This window comes from Cervus canadensis, chromosome 2, assembly GCF_019320065.1.
Source record: "Cervus canadensis isolate Bull #8, Minnesota chromosome 2, ASM1932006v1, whole genome shotgun sequence".
Taxonomy (NCBI): Eukaryota; Metazoa; Chordata; class Mammalia; order Artiodactyla; family Cervidae; genus Cervus; species Cervus canadensis.
In genome coordinates, this window is record NC_057387.1 from 81655272 (window position 1) to 81679607 (window position 24336).

General features: G+C 43.6%; 1 protein-coding gene across 2 annotated transcripts in view; it reads right to left on the reverse strand.

Moving 5' to 3' along the window:
• DAB1 (DAB adaptor protein 1) overlaps window positions 1-24336 on the reverse strand; it is a 451862-nt gene that overhangs the window by 53595 nt on the left and 373931 nt on the right. The window contains exons 5-9 of one of the 2 annotated variants that reach the window (XM_043461147.1): window positions 19063-19194; window positions 18318-18437; window positions 17819-17857; window positions 16176-16241; window positions 9104-9163 (exon numbers count right to left, since the gene is read on the reverse strand). In XM_043461147.1, coding sequence (XP_043317082.1) covers window positions 9104-9163; window positions 16176-16241; window positions 17819-17857; window positions 18318-18437; window positions 19063-19194 — 417 coding nt within the window. The remainder of the gene's footprint in view (window positions 1-9103; window positions 9164-16175; window positions 16242-17818; window positions 17858-18317; window positions 18438-19062; window positions 19195-24336) is intronic. The other variant, XM_043461149.1, reaches the window with a different exon arrangement.

Consider the following 24336-nt stretch of genomic DNA (forward strand, 5'->3'; position numbering starts at 1 on the left):
AGGTCCGTCTAGTCAAGGCTATGGTTTTTCCAGTAGTCATGTGTGGTTGTAAGTTGGACTATAAAGAAAGCTGAGTGCCAAAGAATTGATGCTTTTGAACTGTGGTGTTGGAGAAGACTCTTGAGAGTCCCTTGGACTGCAAGGAGATCCAACCAGTCCATCCTAAAGGAAATCAGTCCTGACTGTTCATTGGAAGGACTGATGTTGAAGCTGAAACTCCAATACTTTGGCCACCTGTTGCGAAGAGCTGACTCATTTGAAAAGACCCTGATGCTGGGGAAGATTGAAGGTGAGAAGAGAAGGGGATGACAGAGAATGATGGTTTGATGGCATCACTGACTCAATGGGCATGAGTCTGAGTAAACTTTGGGAGTTGGTGATGGACAGGGAGGCCTGGCGTGCTGCAGTCCATGGGGTTGCAAAGAGTCGGACACGACTGAGCCACTGAACTGAACTGAACTGAACACCTTTGTAACTAGTTCCCCATGTTCATGTCTCTTTATTAAACTGCCTGGTATGTATTCTGTGTTCCTGATTCCATCCTGATGTAGATGCATAGATACCTCCATTAGCTACGTAACAACCTCCCCACCTGCTGAGCCACCTGCCATACGCCAGAGTGATGCTGAAAAATGCCTCCAATAGTGTCACTCCACCACCTGAAAGTGATCCAAATTCCCAGGTTCTCGGCGTCACTTCAGACCCTTTCCTTCCCTCCCCTTGGTATCCCTGTCTCCTTTCCCAAGAGGGCATGCTGTGGTCCTGTCATCCCAGACTGCTCATCAGCCCCTGGGATACCCGAGGCTTCTCCACATTTCAGTGCCTTTAAACACTCAATTTCCTCTTCCTGTATAGTGTTCCACACTTTTTCCAGTGCCAAATTCCCACAGTCTTTAACAGACTATCCAAACTGTATCCCGCAGGTAAAGACCTCACTAAACTCCCTCAGGCAAAGTTTACTGCCTCTCCACTGCCCCCAAGGCCTCCTGTACACAGCCTCTTACAGCCTTGATTATATTGATTGGGATTACTTTTATATGTCTATCTTCTTTTTGAGACCATTAACTTTCTTAAGCTGCTGGTCTTATTCATCTTTATATCTCTATGGAATAGAACACTGTAAGGAAGTTAGGAGATTCTCAGTAACTATTTGTCAAATGGATGAATGAAAGAATAGGATGAATAGAAAAGAATGAAGTGAAATAAAGTAGAATGAAATAAAAATAGAATGAAATGAATAGAAGTTGTAAGGGAACTCCAAGGAGAGAAGGGTTTTGTAGCAATCAGAGGTCTGGGATTACAAAAGAAATGAATGTCTGTCACTGCAGGTATGTGAGCTGAAGCCCAAGAGTCAGGAATGCTTATTTGCACTTAGCAGAAGCCTTGGAGGATTTCTGCTTTGGTGGGCAGGTTAAATGAGACAGCATCTTTTAATATTCCTATTAACTTTATGATTATAGAAATTTAGGATTCTATCCTAGGAAAAAGTTTATGTACAGCTAAAAGAAAGTCTACTCAAGAAACGTCAGAAGAGGCAAGCTTCTGTTTCATTTGTGGGAATATGCAGATTCAGATCCCTTTTTCTCACTTTGAGATGATCTCCTTTCTTGTGACACCTATGTTCACTGTGTTGTGATCATTATAATTTCTCTACAACATGGTGCTTAATGAGGAAGTGAAACTGACAAACGCTCAGACTAGACTTAATCCAATTATGCAACATCTTGATTCAGATTTCAAACTAAAGGAAAAACCAACTGCTAAATTGTGAATGAAAATTTATTTGCTGTGAATTATGGGAACTGGGGGTGCAGGAAACAACTGTCCAGAGAACTCTTGCAATTCTTCCCATGAATGGATTGCCTCTTCCAACATCTGCAACAGGAAAATGGAAATGCATCTGGGGCAAGGAAAGCCATCCAGAGGCTGACTGCTGGGGGACAGGGGTCTCATAGAAAAACACCAAGGAGTTTGGAGTGTAGGAGGTAGGGGCAGTAAAACAAGCAGGTTTCTGAATTTCAGAGGTAGGCTGCTTACATTAAGATTTGTTCTCTGGGATTCGAAAATTTCTTTTCAACAGCAGGATGTGGAAAGCAGTGTGCCAGGCAGAATGAGGGTCTAGAGAAGGAGAGAGGTGTTCACAGCCAGGCACAGAGCCTCAGGACTCCTGAGCTCTGAGTGTTCATAAAAACTCAAAAGCAATGAGGAGTCAAGAGCTGGGAACTGAGTTCCAAGTACTGATCCTGACAGGTTGAGGATTAGGAGGTGGAGGACTTTGCATTTTCTGGAAACTTGACGGCAGCATGTTTTAGTGGAATTGTGTGGGTACCTGAATCAGAACAACACAGGGTTCAAATTCTGGCTTTGTGAGTTTTGTGACCTCTTAAAGCCTCAGGCTCCTTATATGTAAATGGCACCCACCTAGCAGGTTTGTGGTTACTGAAGATCAGCCAAGACCAGAGCCTAGGCTGTCTGGGGCAGAGACGCTCAGTGGGGTCTTTCTGCTTTCACACAGCTATGATAGCCCTAGATCCGGTACATATGGCTACTGTCCCAGTATCATAAAAGAAACCGAATGGAACCCTGGACTTCAAATCTGATCGTTGAGATGTTTATCAGTTTCATCCAGCCTGATAAACTGGATACAGGATACAGACTGGTCTAGAGCCTTAAGGATACACACTGGTCTAGAGCCTTGATTTCAAGTTCTATAGGAAGAAATTAAGGAGGAACAGATTTCTAAGCACCTACTCTGGGCCAGTGCTTGCTTAGTGAGGTGATCTGATTACAATACGTGGTAAACTTCTTCGTATCCAGAGCACTAACTTCACTGGCAAGGCTACAACTTATTGATGGGCATTTCAGAGTAGACCATTCTCTTAATCAGGTGAAAGGGCTGGTCGCTCAATCATGTCCAACATTTTGTGACCCCACAGACTGTATCCTGCCAAGCTCCTCTGTCCACAGAATTCTCCAGTTAAGAATACTGGAGTGGGTAGCCATTCCCTTCTCCAGGGGATCTTCCCAACCCAGGGACTGAACCTGGTCTCCCACATTCCAGGCTGAGTTTTCACTGTCTGAGTCACCAGGGAAGACCCTCTCTTAATCATGCAACAGCACATAAAATCAGTAGAGGTAACAAATACATACCATCCTTCAATCTTAACTTCCCCAGCATCTCATAAAAGTGACCCCTGAGCATCACAGATAATGCTTCATGTTGATGTGTGAGTCTCATGAAAGCCCTGAAGTATCACTAGCAGACGGTCATCCTTTCCACTTTGCAGCCCAAGAAAAGGAGTCTCAGAAAGTCAGAGGCTGACAAAGGGAAGAGAGAATCTCAAGGAGGTCTTATCATTCCTTTCAATTTCTGAATCCATGTTACACCAAAAGGAAATTAATGTCGAGACCAAAGCATCCATTTGACAACCTATGTCCTTCCTATTTACCACTACACCGAACTTCCCAGAATTTCTTTTGAAGGCCAAAAAAAGTTCAGCTAGTAATCACTGACTCATTATTACTAATAATTAGAAAGTATTTTACGTCTAATACAACTACATAAAAAGCTTTTAAACTGGGCAATTATAAGGTGAAGGATAAAAGATCTTATTCAGTTGTAAGAATATTACATGAGAGGGTGAGCGTCGGGGAGAAGAGTATGGAGTATTTCCTGTCGTTGAAACTGTTGACCTTCATGGCGAATCTCAACCAATTTCAGTGCTGTGGGGCATAAAAGGGTCTGGAATGGGCCCTTCAGCAGCCAGTGAATGCCTCGCTGTGAAACTAGACCATGTCCAAAGGCTAACAGAGTGCAAAAGGCACTAAATAATGAATGCAGACACTTTCCTCCCCACTTAGGAATGTACATTTTTGACATCTCCAAAGAGGCCAGAGTATTTGTCTAAAGAACATGACAGCACCACCAGCTGGCAGAGAGGGAGACTACCTGTCTAGCCCACCTCTTTGAGAAGGAAACCAATGAGAAATTAACCAGGTCTGAGTGTTGCTACTTAGAGGCAATTTGGACTCAGGAACCAGGACCCCAGTGATTTGCCCAGAGGTGCTTCCATGTCGCTTTTGCCTGTTCAAACCCTGCTCATCCTTCAGGGCTTTGCCCAAGTTGTACCTTCTTTCTTGAAACCCTCCTAACTCTCTAGCCATCTAACATTTCCTGGCAGCAAGCATTTATGCCACCAGGTTTCAGAGACCTTGACATAGAAACAGACCCACCTGTTTAAGATACAGAGATCAGACCTTGTACAAAGCTTCCGACTTCCTTGACCAGGAAGGGATGGAATGTATATTTCTAGGAGTGAGTGGGATTAATCCTTATCTGGGCTCAGATTCCCAGGAAATGATGGAGAGAAGCAAAGCATGACCTCAAGAATAAATCTGCTGGAAGAAGGTGACCTTATAGTTGCAAAGTAAAATAAGCAAACAAAAGCATCCTAACATGTTATTTACGAGAGCAGAACAGGAACAGGGCCAGTACAGCTGAGCACCCTAAGTTTATGGGACAAGGAGGGTGTTCAACTAGGACAGGGATGAGCAAATGTGAAAGTGGAAGTGTTAGTCGCTAAGTTGTGTCTGACTCTTTGCAACCCCATGGACTGTAGACCGTAAGGCTCTTCTGTCCATGGGATTTTCCAGGCAGGAATACTGGTGGCCATTTCCTACTCCAAAGGATCTTCCAGATCCAGGGGTTGAACCCCAGTCTCCTGCATTTCAGGCATATTCTTTACCATCTGAGCCACCAGGGAAGGTGAATGTGAGGGAGTAAAAACACAGAATTGGCTTTCTGTCTGAACCTGCATGCATGTGTGCATGCTAAGTCACTTCAGTCCTGCCCGACTCTTTGTGACCCTATGGACTGCCAGGTTCTTCTGTCCATGGGATTCTCTAGGCAAAAATAACTGGAGCTGTTGCTATGCCCATCTCCAGGGGATTGTTCCAACCCAAGGACTGAACCAGCATCTCTTACATCTCCTGTACTGTCAGGCAGGTTCTTTACCACTAATGCTACCTGGGAACAATGTAACAAACACAATGAATTCCGACTTCTGCTTCCTTAAACCTCTGAAATCTCTAATATGCCAAATTTGCCACTTACTGAGTGTCTCTCTGACCATGAAAGAGTGATGATGAGCCACTGACTGAGGCTTTAGAACAGAGGTTCTAGAACTGAGATCAAGGGATCTCATTGGCTTCAAGGCCTACAAAAACTTAAATGTGGACACATGTTTCTTTCTGGGGAATGAGTCTACCAGCAAAATTTCAAGAACAGAAATCCCAAGAAAGGTTTCCTTATGGATAGTGATGAATTTTTTTGGGGGGGGGGTGGGGGTTGGATAGTGATGATTAAAAGTAATTCTTGTCCTCAAGGAGTTCACAGAAAAGAACAGGAAACAAATAGCATAATAACAGGTCACAGCTACTGAATCCTCACTGTGCACCAAATCCTGTGCTCCTTCACATATTTAAGCTCATTTAGCCACTAGCAAAAACTCTAAGGTAGGTGCTATCATTAACCCCAAGGTCAGGCTTTTAAGGAACCCAAGGTCCAACGGCTCAGTGGATACATTAAGAGAAAATAATCCCTTATGATCATCACAAAGAGAAGGACAGAGGTATCCCAGAGAGGCTGATTACTCTGGGGTAAGGAAGGCTTCCTGGTGGGGGTGGCTGTCACTTAGAATACTTGGCAATCCTCAGCTCTGTGAGAACTGTTGGCTGGTGCATTGCTTGTTTCGGCAACAAGTGGAAATGTTCTCATTAATCGACTCCATGTCTGCTATTAAAGGTTTTACATAAATCTTTCCTTTGATCTGCCAAACAAAGCTACAAGAAAGACATTACTTTCTTTGTACAGATGATGACATTGAAGCTTAGAGATGCAAAAAGCTACTCAAGGACCCTTAATAAGTGGCCAGATGAGAGCCATACCCAGATCTGACTCTGAAGATCAGGTGGTTGTATATGTCTGGTCTGGTTGGTGGTTTTCCTCAACGACAGCCCCAAGCTGAGTCCTTTATTAGGATTCTGTACAGATCTGTCCCAAGGAAGAAGAAACCAGGTGGTCCCCAGACTAACAGACCACTGGGCAGTCTCCCTTCTTGTGGGAAACTTGTAGGAGCCCCCAGACCTCCTTGGAAGATGCCTGGTTGTCTTTGGTTTGTGTTTCTGGGTCAGGAGCAGGTGGTGAAGGTGTTAACAGTGACAGTATGGTAGGGATTCTCAGAGCATAGGTATATCCTGGGGAAAGGCACTTGGCAGAGAGGAAGGGCTTTGGGGGAAAGCCTGGAGCAGGGGAAGATGTCAGAGCAAGTGGGACACAGGGTACATAAGACATCCCTGGGAGGTTTAGGCAAGTGGGAACAACTTCCCAATACACAGACTATTTTATCCTCAAAATCACCTTGCAAGTTAGCATCGGTAACTCCTTTTGGAAGATGAGAACACTGTGCCTCAGAGGCAGTGAGACCTATCAGAAGCCTTATGGACAGTAAGGATAGACAGGAGTTGAGATTCCAGGTGCATCCATCTGCCTCTAACTTGAGACTATGCTTTCCACTTTCTCCTGCTCTCAGAGTTTTAAAAATACTGAGATAGTTCATGGAAAAGCCATGATCACCATCCGATGCTTCTGAGAGTCTGTGGTAACAATGGATTGGAAGACACTGCATTCAGGCAGCCCCGACATTTTCTAAGCAAAACCAGAGCATACGTCCTCAATGACTATTGTTAATCAGAGAAACAGGAAACTCCCATTTAAAAAATAGCAAGAATTCTCATAAATCCCTTCTACAAGGAAGAAGCATTCATATATTTATTAACTATCCTTCGTGCAGCCGTGTTGTGTCTGGCTGCTACGAACCAGGCCCTGGGCTTGCTTCTGGTAACACAAGGACCTCGGGAAGCTCATAGAAGCTCCTGAGGAAGAAGGATTCCAACACCGTGTGGTCTACTCCTGGAGGAATGACAGGTGTGGAGGCACAAATGCAGGGGCGACGTGCTGATACTGTTGGAAGAATTAAAAAAGACTCCCCAAAACACAAGGCCGGATGTTGTGGGAGGGCTGCAGGGAAGTTGGGGAAGGGTAGGACTGCTACCGGAAACTGTGGAGTCCAGTGGAGCTGGACCAGGATGAGGCAGGTCAAAGATACAGCAGAGGCTGGGACCCGAGTGCTGTGTATGTCAGGTTGAGAAGTCTGGATTTTCTTTTTTCTTTTTTTGGAGCTACTAAGCATGGAGGTGGTGTGGCCAGACTGGTTAATAATTTCACAAAAACCAAGGCAGCAAATGGAGCATGTTTCCTCACATATCTAAGCCTTTTAGGGGCAAGTAAGGCAATTTAGGCACAAATTGAATTGGAGGGCGCTGTGTGATGGGGGCTGGACCAAATTGAAACACGAAGAGCAGACTGGTGTCTTGGTGACAAGCAGGCTTGATTAAATGCAAAGGCCTCTGAGAGAAAAACTGCTTTTTTCCGAGTGGCACTACACTGCCTGCCTTCTACTTTGTTTCTACACTCAGTGTTTTTAAAGGGGCTGGTGTTCAGATATGTCTTCTCACTAAAACTAACATGCATTGAGTTTTGGAAGCCATATTTAGGTGGGATAGGATGGCTTTGAGATACTGCAGAGTGGGTAGAGAAATGGAAATGAATCAGAAAGAAAGTTCACTAGGAGAAAGGGGAGTGGAGCCAGGGGAGGAAAAGAAGGGACCAGAAAGACTCCTGGTTGGAGGAATCCAGAAACTCAGGTTTGGAAAGGGTATCAAAGGCTTGCCCCTCTGGCCATTCAATGTCTAAATCCCCGCCCCTCCCCCCACTTTCATCCCATCACCTTTCTGACAGGTGATCTTCAAGGCTCTGCTTGTACAACTCCAGAGATGGGGAGCTTACCCTCTGAGGTGCCAGAGTTCCACCCTTGAGCAGTTCTGACCATCAGCAGATCACCCTTAGTTGGAGTTAGAACTGGCTTTCTTGTAGTGCCATCCCCTTGTCTCAGTTCCAAGAGTTGGCAGATACAGAACAGTATAATCCTTCTTCCATTTAATGGCCCTAGGTATGCCCACCTCCATAGTCATCATTTCATTTCTCCAGGCCAAAGGTTTTCAGGTCCTTCTGCTACTCATTCACCAAATTGGGTTTGAAGCCCCATGATGAATCTTACCTTGAAACATACAGGACTGTCTCTATGTCTCTCATGGTGTGGGGTCCAGGACTGATAACAGTGTTCCAGATAAGGTCATTTAGCCTCACAACAGCTCCGTTAGGACAAGAGCTAGGTTCTTGAGGGTCAGTATGACTTCAAAACTGGTGCTCCCTCCACCCATGGTTGAATGAGGTCAACAGAGACTAAACACCCCAGCTCTTTCTATACAAGCTGAGGCAAAGTCACAGGTCCCCCCATGCAACGCATGCACTGGCTCCCCAGGGCTGCCTGGGTTAGGTAGAGGGTGCCTTTGGAGTGCAACTGAAGGTCTCAAACATGGTTCTGAGCCTAGCAGTGGCACAACTGAGCATTTTCCTCTGTATCTCAGACTTCCAGGAGTCCCCCTAGCAGATGGGGTCCAGGTGCAGCGGGCCCCCTGGGTTCTCTGCAAGCCTACAACACATGGCCTTTTCTATAGCGTGCTGATCACTGACTGGACTCTTTAACACACTCCAAAGGCTCTGGCCAGCCCTTGTTCTGTCTCTCTGAAGCTTCTTGACCACTTTCAAATTGAGTGAACAACTCTCTTCCCAGAACCAAGAACTGCCTCTGCTTAACCAGGCATCATGGAATCTTTGGCTGGAGACTTTTTCCATAAAATACCTGAGACTCTGAATCCCCTGGACATAGGAGTTTTCATGATTCAGCAGATTACCACTCAGGGAGCCAGACCTTCAAGCAGACTCAGCCCCATCATTTCCACCTCTAACTCCCTTCCCCTGACCCACTGAGGAGTCCCCAGCACACTTTCCCCAGCAAAGCCATACAGGTGGTGATCTGTATCCATAAGAGCAAATTATGGACTCCCTTCCTTGGATTGCAGACCAAGCCTCGGTATAAAGCTAGGTTGTGAGGATCCAGCAGAAGAGAGGAGATATACTTACACTTACAGGTTGACTTTTTGGCACATCATAAACACCTTCCTTCTTTTGGCTGGTGGGAACCTACGAAAAAATCAAATTCAACACAGTCAAAACACTCCGGTACTCTGATTTTGAAGAACAAAGCAACCAGGCTCTCCTTCCACTGGCTAAGTGTGTGTGAACTCAGCCCTGAGGCCTGAGGGGCCAACTTCCAGCAGAAGAAGGAGCTGCTGGTATCATAAAAGTGTCAGGCCAGGCTCCTTCTCTCAGGCAAGCTGGAGGAGGAGAGGGGGTGTGAATCACTCCACAAAGGTTTGCAGGATGTCTCTGCCACTGGACTCCTCACAGTACCACAGCAGAGGAAGCAAAAGGCAGAGACCTCAGAGATCATGAGGTGAAAAAAATAATCATCTCACCAAAGACAAAAATGATGCCAGAGAGGTGCTAGGAGTTGCCTAAAGTTGTTAAAAACAGTTTGCAGCTGAGCTTGAAGTACTCCATGCTGATTTGAGGTCCAAGTTATTTAAAATACAACAAATATCAAGGTTCTAAGACAAAATACAGCTTCTGTTGGGATCACTCACATACTATCTGATAATCACCAAAGGTTTTTCTTTAAGAAAAGGGTCCATCCATGGCAGGAAAAACATGCGACTAGAAGCCAAAACCTCTCTGATGGTTTTCTAACACTTCTCTGTAACTTCTTTGCTCCCTCTCTTCTCTTCCTCATCCATCTAGCCTTACTGGGCCACATGATAACTGTCAAGCTCTAAGCAAGTCACTTAGCTCCTCTGAGTCTCACTGAAATGGGAACTTCAGCTCTGCTTCTTGCTTAAAGAGAAAGGAGAGTAAATATTAAAAGTCTACTCAGCACCATCATACTGTGAAGTGTTAGAATGATACCATCTTTTGCCATTGATACATTATGTAAATATGTACTCAAATACATATGAATAACAATGGACTTGTGGAATACTTTTCAAATGAGTCTATCAGGAGCCTTGCTCTGAAACATTCCAGTTTCTGTCACTAGTTCATCCTTAGCAAGTAGCAAAGCTTAACTCAAACCCTCCATGGGAGGGATCAGCCAGTAGTGGTTTTCTGTCTGATAACTGGTCTATCTTTGATCAGACAGGGAGCCCCTTAAAAGCAGGCACGGCCCACAAGAGCCAGTAGTCATTCAGTAGGGGTCTGTTACGTAAGTAATCATCGAGGAGCATGGAGAATAGTTAAGAAAAAGTATCTTTTAAGCTTGGACCAGTTTAGAGAAGAATTTGAGCTTATTCCTTGAGTCCCTTCGCCATTTCACTCTCGCTTACCTTAAAATCTTTACACCAACCCTGAGAAGTTGGTATTAAAATCTCCACTTTAAGTAGTAGACAGTGAGGCTCAGAGGTGTTAGGGAAATTTGCCCAAAGTTTCATAGCTAGTTAAGTGATCAGAGTCAAAGGTAGCTCATTCTGGCTATGGAACAAGACATTTATCACTAATGGTATAAAAGCTAACACTGCCAGAGCATTTTCTATGTGCCAGGCATTATTCTAAACATTTATGTTCACATACATCCTCATTTAATCTCTGTGAGTGGGAAGCCAGGAGCATCAGCCTGCACGGTCTGCCTTGAACTACTGCATCATACAGACAGCTGCAGCTCCCCCCTGTTTCCACCATTCCCACAGTAGATTTGGGTGCTTCTTGTCCTCTGACATCCGTTCTATACTCCTGGAAGCTCGTGCACATCCTTGCAAAACAACAGGACTTTGAGTGAGCATGGCTGTGCAGAAGATGCACTTTCAGAATTACTCCTGCAAACTTTAGTTTGCAGGCAGCCCATGAAGAATGTAATTTCTTTGCTCCTGATAAGTAAGCTTCCTCCAAAAGGGACCCTCTAAGAATGCCTCCAGAGTCCTTGTTAACAAGGGCCAATAAATTACAAGCCCTCACTTTTATTTTTACTAGCAGCTCACCCTTGCCTGAGCAAAATGAACAGTGTTTTCCTGTTCCCTGCAATTCACTGCTCACTATGGGCACTTAGCAAGTTGAACCGCAGCTGACTCTCAATTATGCCTGCAAATGGAGGAGAAGCAGTAGGATGGAGAAACCCAAACTGTGCATAATTGAAAAAGCTTTTCTGCTTGGCTGTCCCATGGGTGAGATATCAACCTGCCTGTTTGTGTTTTAAGAATTATTTCAGCTAAGACATCATGTTGGGAGCACCACCAGAGTACTGGTGGAGCATTCCTCTGTACTCATAACATCTGGTGCATCCTTTCATTAAGAAATAAAAGTTACCAAGAACCTATTAAGTGTTGTGACTGTGCTTTCCCTAGGACAATGTGGTGAATAAGATGAACGTGGCCCCTGACTTATCAGTGCTCCTTGTCTCGCTGGGGGAAATGGAAAAGTCATCAGGCTACTGAAGGAGGGTGTAAAAGGAGCTTTATCTTACAAAGTGGTTGTCAAACCACAAGCTTCCTAGTCACTCTGAATTCCGACTGATCTATAAGCCTGCTGAGGGCTCAGTAGATGTTTTATTACCTTTGTTTCCCCATCTGTAAATACTGGTTAAATAAGAAACTTCTAAGCATCACACATTTACCACATATGTGCTAAAGACAGAAAAACCAGCAGACACACTAAAAGGATGAAGGCCAGACAGTGCCTTGGTCTTGGCTCTCATCTTCCCCTAACTGGTGTGTCCCATCTGTGGACCATTTCAGTAATATGATGTTGTATAGAGTGATAACAGTCCTGGACCAAAATGAGGTGGAAGGTTTGGTTCCTAATCCTGGCTCTGCCACAGGCTGGATGACCCTGGATAAGTCACTGTTCTCTGAACCTGTTTCCTCATCTGGTTGTCATGAGTATCAAAGGAGTTCCATACAAACGCCTTGTAGGTGGGGACCAGGCTGTATGTCACTATTACATCCCGATGCACCCAGCACAGGCTGGTGCTCCATACGTAACTATTTATTGAATGAATAAATGAAATTACTCTAAAAACTATACATTAAGGACCATCCATACAGAAGACACTTTCAGTGCAGTGATATATTAATAGTGTGGAGGGGCAGGTTGACGGCTGGGTGACATAGGATTAGAGACATGTCATTTTAAAATAACAATGTGTAACAAATCTTGGGTAATTAAAAATGATTTTTGAATGAACAAACTTGGAGAATGTGCCCTTGGCAAGCTGCGATCTCGCTGATGCTAGAAGCTTGCTAAAGTCTGAAGGAACACTAGGTTTTAAAATCAGAGGCTCTGGCCGTGGGCCCATCACTTAAGTATGAAGGACTTAAATATCTTACATTTAAAATGGTAGTTATTACAACTGTACTCATCTCATCGAGTTGTTGGAAGGGTCAGAATTAAGTGGTGGGTAAAAACGCATTGTACTGTGGGGTTCTGTGCTGTTTTAAAAAAGACAACTAATAATTTTTTTCTGAGGCATGCAAATAGAAAGACAATTATTATTATTATTAATCCAGTTTTGAAAATAAGACTTCTGATCCTCAAAGAGAGGTGACATTTACTCAAGGGTCTCTCCCTCCCTTGTGCTGGAGTCATAAATAGCAAAGTCAAGTGAGGCTGCAGCTTTCCACTGGGCTCTCTGACAAGATAAGGTGAGCAAGTCATGTTCTACTTCACTTAATACATCATCGTAAGACGTCTCAAGCAGCGTCTGATATTGATGGCATTAGCAAGTGAAAGGAACTAACATTTACACAAAACCTACTATGTACCAAAGTCCTGTCCTGGTTGCTTTACATCTTCATACCACTTTTAGAAGCAGAGACTACAGTATCTATATTCTGTAGCCCAGGAAATTGAGACACAAAAGTTAGGTACTTCACCTGAGGTCGCAAAACAGTTAAAACCTTAGGCCCTCTCATTCCAGAAAACAGAGGATAAATAAAATAAAATAAAATCGGAGGCTACCATGACCAAGCCAAAGTATAAGAAACATTGAAGTCTACTCAGGAAGAATAAATATGGGACACTTGTAGGCCCTAAAAAAATGTTGAGGCTCCCAATAGCAGCTCCCTAAAAGCACAGCCTATCTTCAGGCCCAAGAGCTTATTTCTTGTTAAGCGAAATGAGACCCAGGGGACTGGCAAGACAAGACAAAAAGATGACCAGAGGCCCTTCCGACAGAGAGCAACAAAACAGTCATTCCCTTAAATGGTTCTTCCTATTAATTATGGACAGAGGGGAAGACCCTGGATGTCAGAACTGTTAACACAAGGGTAACTTTTAGATACTGACTTGAAACCTATATAGATTCTACTGTTAAAACTTATCATCAAGGATATTCTGAACTGAAAAGAGCCCTTGGATTTATTTATTTATGTACAGAAGTCAGCAAGTGGGAGGTTCTACCTCTTGCTAGCTCTGTAAGCCTGGGCAACATACATTATGTCTGTGACACTCTCTTTCCTCATCTGTAAAGTGGAAATTATGACTTGAGCTACTTGGGGTAGCTATGAGACATAAGAAGATACTGTATGTAAGCCCCCATTCACAGAGACCTTGCTTGAGAAATGTTACCAAAACTATACATACATACACACACATACGCACGCACAGCACTTCTAAGTCTTGTTGCTCTGTAAAGCGAGGTAGCATGCTTCTCTAACAGTCCTGTGCTGAGGCACTAGTTGCAAAGAACAGAAAAGGGCCATGCCCACGAGAAACTTTGATCTTATTTGCTCATTTCATAGATAAGTAAACTGAGGCTCAGAGAAGGAAAGGGATTGACAAGGTGGCTTAATGGCTGTGGATGCAGTGTGTGACCTGGGATGAAACCTCTTCTTTACAGTCTCCTTGTGATCTTGTTTCATTCTCATGCCTACACATGATTTAGGGAGAACTTATTCTCCTACTTTATCAACTGGGGAAACAGAGTCTCAAAGAGGGCAAGTGCCTCTAAGCTCGCTACCCCTTAGCTAAAGGTAGCTGGTGACAGAGTCAGAACTATATCCCAGTTCCCTGCTTCCCAAAGCCAGTTCTTCCTAGTACACTAGACTGCCCCCTAGAGATCCCGACAGGGCACAAAAGAAGCCCTGCCAACTACAGATATGTCTGCATTCAAGAACCTCTTATATTGAAAAGTCCAGTTTTATTTTAAAAGGTTCTCTCTCTTCATCAGATGACTGGTTAGTGGGTTCCTCTGGCATCACATTGTAACTGAGCAGGATCCTGTGGGGCCGTCCCAGAAGAGGCTCCTGCCTCATATCTTCTGGAAGTACCTAGATAATAGGATCTGATACACATTTCCTGAGATGTTCTGCAGATGCTAAAACCCCCAACAAATTGAAGAAATTAACTACTTGATGCCCATGAGCATGTAGCGCCCAGACCTACTGATGCTTAAGGAATGATACTGTGACACCATCCTGTTACCAAATGATTAACCAGAGAGCTGTGTACAAGCTGATCACACACCCTGTAACTCCCTTCCCTCACCTGACCTTTAAAACGCCTTCCTGAAACCCACTGGGGAGTTTGGGTGTTTTGAGTACTAGCAGCCCTGGGCTCCTTGCTTGGCGCCCTGCAATAAACTCTGCTCTTTCCTTCACCACAACCTGGTGTCAGTAGGACCCAAGTTTGGTTCAGTAACAATACTGAGACACTGCAACGTCGGACTTTAAAATTTGACACTGAGGACAGGTATGCAACTTTTCTGTTTAAAGACAGAAACTTTTTAAGTGATGATTTTAGACAAATTCTCAAACAGCAAGCTTGCACTTGAACCCAGATGGAGCCAGTGGATAGAAATAGATTATCACCCCCTAGGGCTGGTTAAACCGAGGTGCTGGTAGAACTAACATACTTTGGTCATTTAGAATTCTGTGCATTTGATGAAAACGGAAAATATGTTTTACTTTTATTACACAAGTAATGCATGCCCAAGGCAGAATAACAGACCACACAACTGAGTAAATTAAGAAAATTAAAATCACTTATTTAAATACATTAAAATTTTTCCTGCTTCCATAATGTTTATATTTCAAATTAGGGTTAAAATTCTAATTAATGAAAAACTGGAGGTCGTCATATTTGTTTGATGTGTGGCTGTGCTGTAATTACACAGATTCTTTGGTGGAAAAGCACAGGGGAAGCAGTGTGGGTTTGGTCCCAGCTCTTAACAGCGGTACAGCGTTGAGGAAGCTACTCAACCTCTCAAAGCCTCAGTCTCCCCTTGAAAAAGTGGGATTAAAATACCTACTTTACAGCATATTTAGGAGAATTAACGAGTTTAAAAGTGTACAGCAGACTTGTGGTTGCCAAGGGAGGGGGGTGGGGGTAAGGATTGGGAGTTTGGTATTAACAGGTACAAACAGTTATCTATAGAAAAGATAAACAGCAAGGTCCTACTGTATAATGCACAAGGAACTATGTTCAACATCCTGTGATAAACCACAACAGAAAAGTATGAGAAAGAAGGCATATACATGTATAAATGAACCGTCATACTGTATAGCAGAAATTAACACAACACTGTAAATCAATTATACTTTAGTAAAATAAATTAAAAAAAAAAACGTGTGTTTAGGCTTCTTCACATAAGCAGACATTTTTAAGAATATTAATTTAACTTCCCTTCAGAAGGGGCAAAACCTTTAGCTCGACTTTCTTTTATTCAGTTAATATTCCCAGTGTTGTCTCCAAAGAGCATTTTTGAATTTGGCCTTCATTTTCAGTGATGCAGTTGACTTTTTAAAGAAATTCAACAGCACGTTCTTTTGAGAAATGAAGGACCCTCATATTCTGAACAACAACCCTCCAAAGGATTAATTTAGTAAAACGGAATGTTTGATTTCTGTGTCAACTGAAAATAGTTAAGATCCATTAAAAATTAAAATATTCTACCCAGTTGGCCATTAAACATGTCAGTGATCAAGCATGAAAACTACTGGTAAACGGCAGGGAACTAGGAGCCAATTCACACAGAGGTATTTTAACAAGCCCAGAATGACCAGCAGAGCAAGGGAGAGGCTGGGAGTGAGAAAAGAGCCCGTGGGGGCTCAGCCCCTTCTGTGCGTTCACTGGTGGCGGTGCAAAGGAAGGAGAGGAAAGGGATTTATACCTGATAAATGTTTTCTTCCGTTTCGGGATCACGGATTGGCTCGTGTCCAGCCTCAAACACAATGTACTATGACAGCAGCAGCCAGAGAGGAAAAGTTAAGGGGAAAATGAAAGAGGAAAGAAAAAAAAAGCATTTGGAATTCAGGATACAAATTGTAGCAAGCATTAAAGTCACAGGCACAAGAGAAAACAGCCTGAAGAGACATTACTGACATTCCGCGTGGCCTGGCACACTCCTGCCTCTTCTAAGGAAAACTGCCATGGTCCGATGGTCAGCCTTTCAGTCAGGACTGCATAGGCGCTGCAGAACTTTCTGGAGATATAACCCCTTCCTTCAGTGGTACTGATCTCAGCAGTGTCTGCCTGTGCGGGAACTGCTGTGTGGGGACGCTGTCTCCTGGGACCCCAACTTTGCCAACTCTGGGTTACAGGGGTCTCTCCCCTTTGCTCCCTAAGGCCTACGGCCCTAAGCCAATTCTGATGTGCTCAGAAGCCCCAAACGCCTTCATCTCATACATATCACCTTACTTTACATCCTCAGTTTTAAATACTGAAGTCAAATTTTCCATATACATGTTTCAGACTCTAAAAGACTGGGCCATTTCAAAAAGGGCTATGTTCTTCACTCTCCGAGCCCATGAGCCAGGGGCTGAGCTCATACTATATACGAATCCACACCCCTGGTATTCTAAAGCAAAGCCTGACATCAAATGCACCTTTGACTTTTGTTTACGTCCATGTTAGACGCTTCTTCTCTTTCAAATCATTCAGATTCTATTCATTTCTTATCCATATTATTTTCTTTTCATCACAGCAGTGGCAGCTTTCGTGTGAAACTATATGCGTTCTGTGAAACTACAGAATGCACGTGTGACATATACATATAGAACCCATGTGTGTCCCAGTTAGAAATGTACATTTCAGATTGTCTTTTATGTCCCATAAGTCAAATGTTTGGCTGCTCTCTCTCCTTGGGAATAAGCACAGAGTGGAAGAGGCCTCCTCTCTCCTCTGCATCTGTTAAAACAGAGCATATACTTGAACCCAAGAGAAGCCATCTCTACCCACACTTAGGCTGCAACCTTGAAGAAAGTGCAGAGAAAGCTACGGGCAGGCACGTCTGTGGGATCTCCCTTCCCCCCACTCACAACAGCCCCTCTGGCATGGGCCAGGGGGTCAGGGGGCAGCCTGAACAATCAGGGGCCAGAGAGACTTCTCCTCACAGTCCTTTTCCCAGCTCACAAACCATCCTTTGGATGTGTGTTCAAATGTTGCCAAAATGTCAGTCCCCATCTCTGGTTCTTAACTCACTGAAGCCACCTCATTATTCAGTGTCTCTAATGAACTCAGAATATTCAAGGGACTCTTGCAAACATTCAGCTCTGGGATCAAACTTATACAGATTGCTGAGAAGGCTGAAGCAGGGGCAAGAAGGGAGAAGCCTATTTCTAAATCCTATGCTACTGATGCCGGCCAAACTTCTGTTAGTTTTTATGGAAATTTGCTCCTGGAGGGCTTGGCAGACCTCATCCTCAGAAATAATCTTGGTCCCTCTCCAGGCTCTGCAGCCAGTGGAGACAAAATGCCTACACCACAGGCCTAGGCCTTTCCTGACCCTCAACCCCGACTAGTTTCCAAAATTACCTGGTAAACAGGATCTTCAACGTCCTCTTCCAGAATTGTCTACAGCAGAGTGAGGGAAGGGAGGATGAAAAGCAGAGGATATAAAGCGAGAGATGTGAGACTGTACTCAGAAATTACAGGACAGTGAAGAAACCAGCTCTGGGTAGGAGAGGCTGGTGGGTCATTAAGGCAGAAAACTGGCAGAAAGAAAAATGAAAACCCTTGTAGCCGCCCCACCCCCACTGTTAACAAGAAGCAAATACAATTGACTTTCCTTAGATCTCCTCCCCTGAAATCTTCCCCAGTTTTAAGATTTCACTTTCTCTCATATGTCTAGAATCTCAGAGAATAGGGATCATTTCTAATGGTATGCTTTCGGTGCCTGTAATTTACACAGGAACCTTTCATCTTTGTTTATTTCTACTTGGCAGCAGGAGGAGAAGCCTTGACTGTCAGTTTTCATATCTGTTTATTTTAAGCCCCTGCTGTCTCCGGTACCAGGATAAATTCACAGGTATACCTGATACACAGCTTGTTCGCACTGCTTATCCTTTTGTGCCTTTTTTTCCAATTCTTCTCTTTGCTTCAATTCATAAATAAGTTGAAAGAGATCTCTCAAGTCCAGAATAACAGGTTCAGCCTGGAGTAAAAGGTAGAAAAGCACATAAATAAGGGGATGGTTACTGAGCTGTAGCGACCAATTTTTGTTTTTGCTGGCTACAACCCGCAGCCCTTCCTTTTTCTATTAAACTGAAAGCATTCCATCTTTAATTAATTCTACCTTGTTATATTGGTTTAGGAAATTGCATCTAGGCTAAAGTTCATTTCTTCAACTAATTATATTTGCAAATTCATAATAATCATGAGCATAAAAGGCACTGCTTTTATTTATTAGTAATTTCGAATACAATAAAATTAGGGTAGGCCTTATGCAAAACAGCTATTTATTTTCTCTTATTTTCTTTTTAAATGAGGCTAGCAACACAAGGAAACTTACTTGTAGAGTGTGCCTCCATCCAACTTAATCAGAAAGGAAAATAATGAGTCATTACGAAATACCCGTTAGAAAAAGCAACAACAACACAACTGGCTGGGCGTGAGCCTGTTTCTTTGCTCTGAGGCTGTTTATCTTTTCTAGATGGGAAGCTGAGTGTCAGCATCGCTGAGTCACATGTCACAATGGGCCCCCGAAGACCAATGGTGTGACTGTGCTATCCCAGAAAAGGTACAAGAAAAAGCTTCCTCCTTGGAAGGGGGCTACTCACCGCCTGGGCTGTCTTTATGGCCACAAATCTGTGATTCCCTTCCTTCCCGCAAACGTATCCGAAGGCCCGGTGATCTGTGATGTCCTTTGCAATGTAGGAAATTTCGTGCACAGCATGATGATGCTGAAGGGCCTGTGAGAGACAAAAAGAAGAGCCTATTTCAGGGGACTTTCCCTCCGAGCTGTTGATCAATAAGAGATGTGTTTCCGCTATGTGTGAACAAGCCCAGAGGGCTTTGGAAAAGCTGCTTGGTCCAGATGGAAGGAAAAAAAGAGCTGTGTCTGCCCTTGAGAAATGGAGGCTTCCTTCCATGGTCTTGATGCTGTGACCAGAGAGATAAACAGGACTGTTCAGATGCTCAGTGGGCATCTGTGATGGGGGCTCTTGCCTCTGCTTGCCGGGGCCAGTTAGCCTCACTTGGTGGTACAAGCTCCTTCTACGTCTTTCCTCATGACAATCCCAGTCTACGTTCTGCATTGATATTTAGTACACTCACATAACCAGGGCCTCTGCTTGTCCTGCTGGACGGTGTATACTGTACAATGACCAGGGGCACCCTTTGCATTCAGAGGACCACAGATGTGCATGGTTATGACAGTTTTCCAACAGGTGATGGTGATAAGACTGACTTGAGGCTCAAACACCTTTTTTGTTTTGTCCCAGGTCACCACACCTCTGAGGGTTTTCATGTGTTGGTCCCCTTGTCTGCAAGGCCTGTCCTTTTACCCACTGCGTGAATTCTATTCCTCGTGAAAAGCCTATTTGAAATCACATCACCTTGTGAAATCCTCTAAACAAGACATGCTCTTCCTTGCCCTGCAGAGGAGATTCCTCCCTCTTCTGTGTTCCCCAGAACTTCAGTCTAGCGATCCTGGAACTCCCAAAGGATTCCAAAGGATCCTGGGCTCCCTGGGCTCCTGGCTTTCATTGATCTCCCTTCTCTGTTGTATTTCCCTAAATCCTGGTCTTCCCCACCTGACTCTGTCTTCATTTTTGTCATCCGAGTACCTAGTGCTGTGCCTGACCCATAGTTGTTGAACTAAGTTGGGACTGCTGATCAGTAATTCAAACATCATTTGAAACTGACCTTCCTGCCCTTGTTAACTAAACTTCAACAAGCAATATCCACCATCCTGTTAACCGATGGTGTTCTTTATGGTCATTTTCCTAGATTAAATGTACCTAAAAGAATCCTCATTAAACAGTACTCTGTAAAGGTTTATGTATGTATCTAAGCATTATATGATGTGTTTCAAGTCCTTACAAAGGACCTTTTTATTATACTGGGTGCTAAGAAGCTTGAATTCTAGCCACTATATGTGAACACAAGGCACTCACTGTATCTCTCTGGATCTCTCTCTATTCCTCTATTAAAGGAGAACTTTGAACCAGATCAATGGCTCCTAACCCAAAGTCCTGGATCTATAGGGGTCATTAAAAATAATGAAAAGAGGTCTCAGGCAATTTTCAACATTTCAAAAAGCTAAACAGAAATTTATAATTATTCCTAATAAGATGATTTCTTTTACTGTGCACACAAATAAAAATGCTGAGTTTATTTAGAATTATATCTGGTTACTGGTGTACCCCTTAGCTCACCTTGGAGCAGATTCTCTTTGGCAATCAGTGATGGATTCAAATAATCCAAATAGAAAAGTAAATGAGTATAAATGCATTTTACTGAACAAAGTCTCCTATGTTACTGAATCTGTGAAGGGAAGGAGAAATTTAACACAAGGAGAATTTGGTTATGAAAATATTGAGAACCACTGAAGTAGATTTTCTCCCAGGCCTCCTTCCATCTTTCCAGATCTTTTAACCATCTAGATCTCACATCACACAGCCAGCCTCTCAGGACAGTGGCGCCTGCCTCTTATGATGACCATTACTTAGTTCCGGAGCTGACCCTGACTTTCAGAAACGTCCATTCCCGGCCTGTTGCCATCTTTTCAGGCTTCTGACCTTAGGAATCATTTCTGCAGTAGAATTTGCTGCTGCAGCTTTACCTTCCAGAATCCAGCCATTCACTCACCTCTTTCTTACTCTTAAGATGCTCTCTGTGGGGTTTCATGCCCGTCCAGGTTGCCCAGTGTCAATTAGACATAATGCATGGAGGGTGGTCACCCTAGCCCCTTAAGTGGCCATAAGACAACTTTATAATTTTAGTGGATTTTGACACAAAGTTGGGGAAGAAAGAAGTGTTTTTTAGTAAAATGACCAGGATCCATTTGTTCTTGCCTTATTAAGAGCGCATATTTATCTAGCAGAGAAAAACTGCTCAGAGAGCAGTAGCTTTTCCATGGTGTTAATGATGTAAAATTGATGAGATTTATATTCACGAAACAAGGCAGTATTGATTTAGAGGCTTTTGTGAGCTTGAATGGGATACAGCAGAGAAAAGTGAGAGACAAATTTATCCTCCTTCTCTTTCTTTCCTGCAAGTATTTCTTTCTCTGCATAATACAGTGAATGTTATCCACGTATCCTATTAAATCAAAGTTTGACGACAGCACTTTATTGATTGCCAAGTGGAATATTGCTCTAAAATTAAACTGCGATTAGAAGTCTTCCTGGTGGAATTAGATTCAGAGATGATTGTGCAATGGTAAAATATCACCTACTATGCAAGATAGCAGATGGAGATGTTTTAATTTATCTGTGAATCCTCATTAAGTGTTTTAAAGTCAAAACATTTTTAATGCCTGATGATACCTAATATTTCCTCACAAAGTGTAGCTGTGTGTGCACATGAAGGGCTTAAAAATATTGTACACTATCTTTTCCCATAGTTAATTTTATGATGTGTTAAAAAGGATTGCTCTGAAATTGGCTCATTCATTTGGAAACGAAGAGTCAGATAGGGATTATGTCTCCACTTTCTCCAACCTTAACCATGCAAACGTCATAAAGATCCTTGGAAATACAAATATATTAGAATCCTTCTAATCCCATATCATCACATTCATCTTGGCAACTCAGAGGACATTGCAAATACTTGCTCACTGAGCCTCCAAATTGCTCCATGTCTTCAAGTAGGTTTTATCAGCACAAATCAAAGGCAGGTGGAGCCAGAGGAAATGTAAACATCATGTAGTTCAACTGTGAGTTTATTCATGAAAGGACTGTGGGCCAGAAGGTGTTCTGGCTGGACCAATACTTAATCCAGGCCCCACTCTCCCCACTCATAATGGAAAAGCATTGAATAAAGGAAACGAGGCTATTTAGAATCAAGGTCTCCTTTCCTTAGACTCTTGACTCCCTAGATCAACAACAAAACCATGATCCCTGATAAGCTAGGATGAGGAAGGGAAACTAAGGAAGGAGGTCAAACTGAGGATGTTCTGGATTCCAGCAGATTACTAAGGTCAGAAAGGGTCACCAATCAGAAGGTCTGGGGTCAAGGCCAGCTATCAGGGTCTCAAAGAAAAAGGTCAAGACCACCTGGTCTGGAAGGGCACTCTCAGGGATTTGCCACTGCAGTATCTGCTGAGCAGCCAAAGCCAGAAAGGGGAGGTGAAGTCCTTGTAACAGAAAAAACAAAAGACCATTTTATCCCAAGAGTGTTTCTGTGGGGAGTTTCGAGGCATCACGTGTTGTTCTGAAGATGCAGAGAATCCTGGGCCAGAGGGAGAGGGAGAGAGTGGAAGAAAGGCAGGTTCTGGTTGCCCTTCTTCCACCCTTCCTTCGGAAATGAGTTTTTGTCTTGGAAAAACATAATCTAGGTATTAGTGACTCAGTCATGTCCAACTATTTGCAACCCCATGAACTGTAGCCCGCCAGGCTCCTCTGTCCATGGGATTCTCCAGGCAAGAATACTGGAGTGGGTAGCCATTTTCTTTCTCCAGGGGATCTTCCCAACCCCGGTATCAAACAAGGGTCTCCTGCATTGCAGGCAGATTCTTCACCATCTGAGCCATCTGGGAAGCCCAATCTAGGTATTAAAGCACCACCAAAAAATCAAAGCAGGTAATTTGGTTTTAAAAAGAGAGTCTTCCAGAACACCTGATTTTTCTGCCACTGCTTCATTTACTCCTCCTATTCTGAACCCTCTCACTGTGGATGAAATTGTTGCCACAGAATTCCAAGGCCAATTCCGAGATTAGCCTCGCCAACCCAGTCTGACTTTCCTCCCAGGAGTAAAAATAATCTGAGGGGGTCATCATCCCCCTTTGGGTTCTGGACTTTCCCACCTCTGTGCCATTATGTATGTTGTTTTCTCTGCTGACTGCCTCTTCTTACCCTAAACATGTTTCATCAACTCTACCTAACTATATTATACCTATGCTTCAAGGCCTAGCTCCAACATCATGCTCATCTAGGGACCTTTCTCAACTCCCCTATTCCCTGTAATAATAATTCCCAACTCTGGAATTCATTGCATTGTATTTTTTTCTCTTCTATCTGGGATGCTCCAACTGTCTTAGTTTTGTTACACATTTGTCCATGCATATAGTTATTCACACTGTATAACTCTATTACTGAGTGCCTAATCCATTCTAGGTCTCATTCTAAGTGCTACATCTGCCCAAATGATTGAAACATGGTCCCTTCCTCAAGACCCTTACAGTCTCAAGGAACAGGCAGGCAAAGAACCTAACAACCACAATATAATAAGACATGTTTGATATTAAAGGTGCTGTATAGGAGCAGAGGAGAAATGGGGACGAGCATCAGGGAAGTCTTGACAAAGCAGCTGACCTTGGACTCAGTCTGCAAGGATAAAGGGGAAATCCTCAGAAAATCAGAGAAAGGGCATTGTAGGCAGAAAGAATGAAGCAGGCAGACGCCTCTAGGTCCTGAAAATAAAACATCTGGAGAACATTTGTGCACGTGCTTTCTCTCCACTTTGGGATGTAAACTCTTAAAAAAAATAATAATAATAATGTCAGGTTCTCCTCAGCCTTATCCTAGTTCCTAAGACTGTTCCTTTTGAACAACAAGTGCTAAGTAAGGTTTCATGAATTAAAGAAGGAACAACGGGACTTCCCTGGCAGCTCAGTGAATAAAAATCTGCTTGCCAACGCATGGGACACGGGTTCGATTCCTGATCTGGGAAGATTCCACGTGCCTGTGTCCCAGAACTGCTGAGTCAGCACTCTAGGGCCCGTGAGCTGCATCTACTGAAGCGCGTGTGCCTACAGCCTGCTTTCGGCAACACGAGAAGCCACTGCCTGCACACCACAACAGAGAAGTCCCCCCTCGCTGCAACTAGAGAAAGCCTGCGCAAAAAAGCAATGACGACCCAAAGCAGCCAAAAATAAATAAATAAATAAT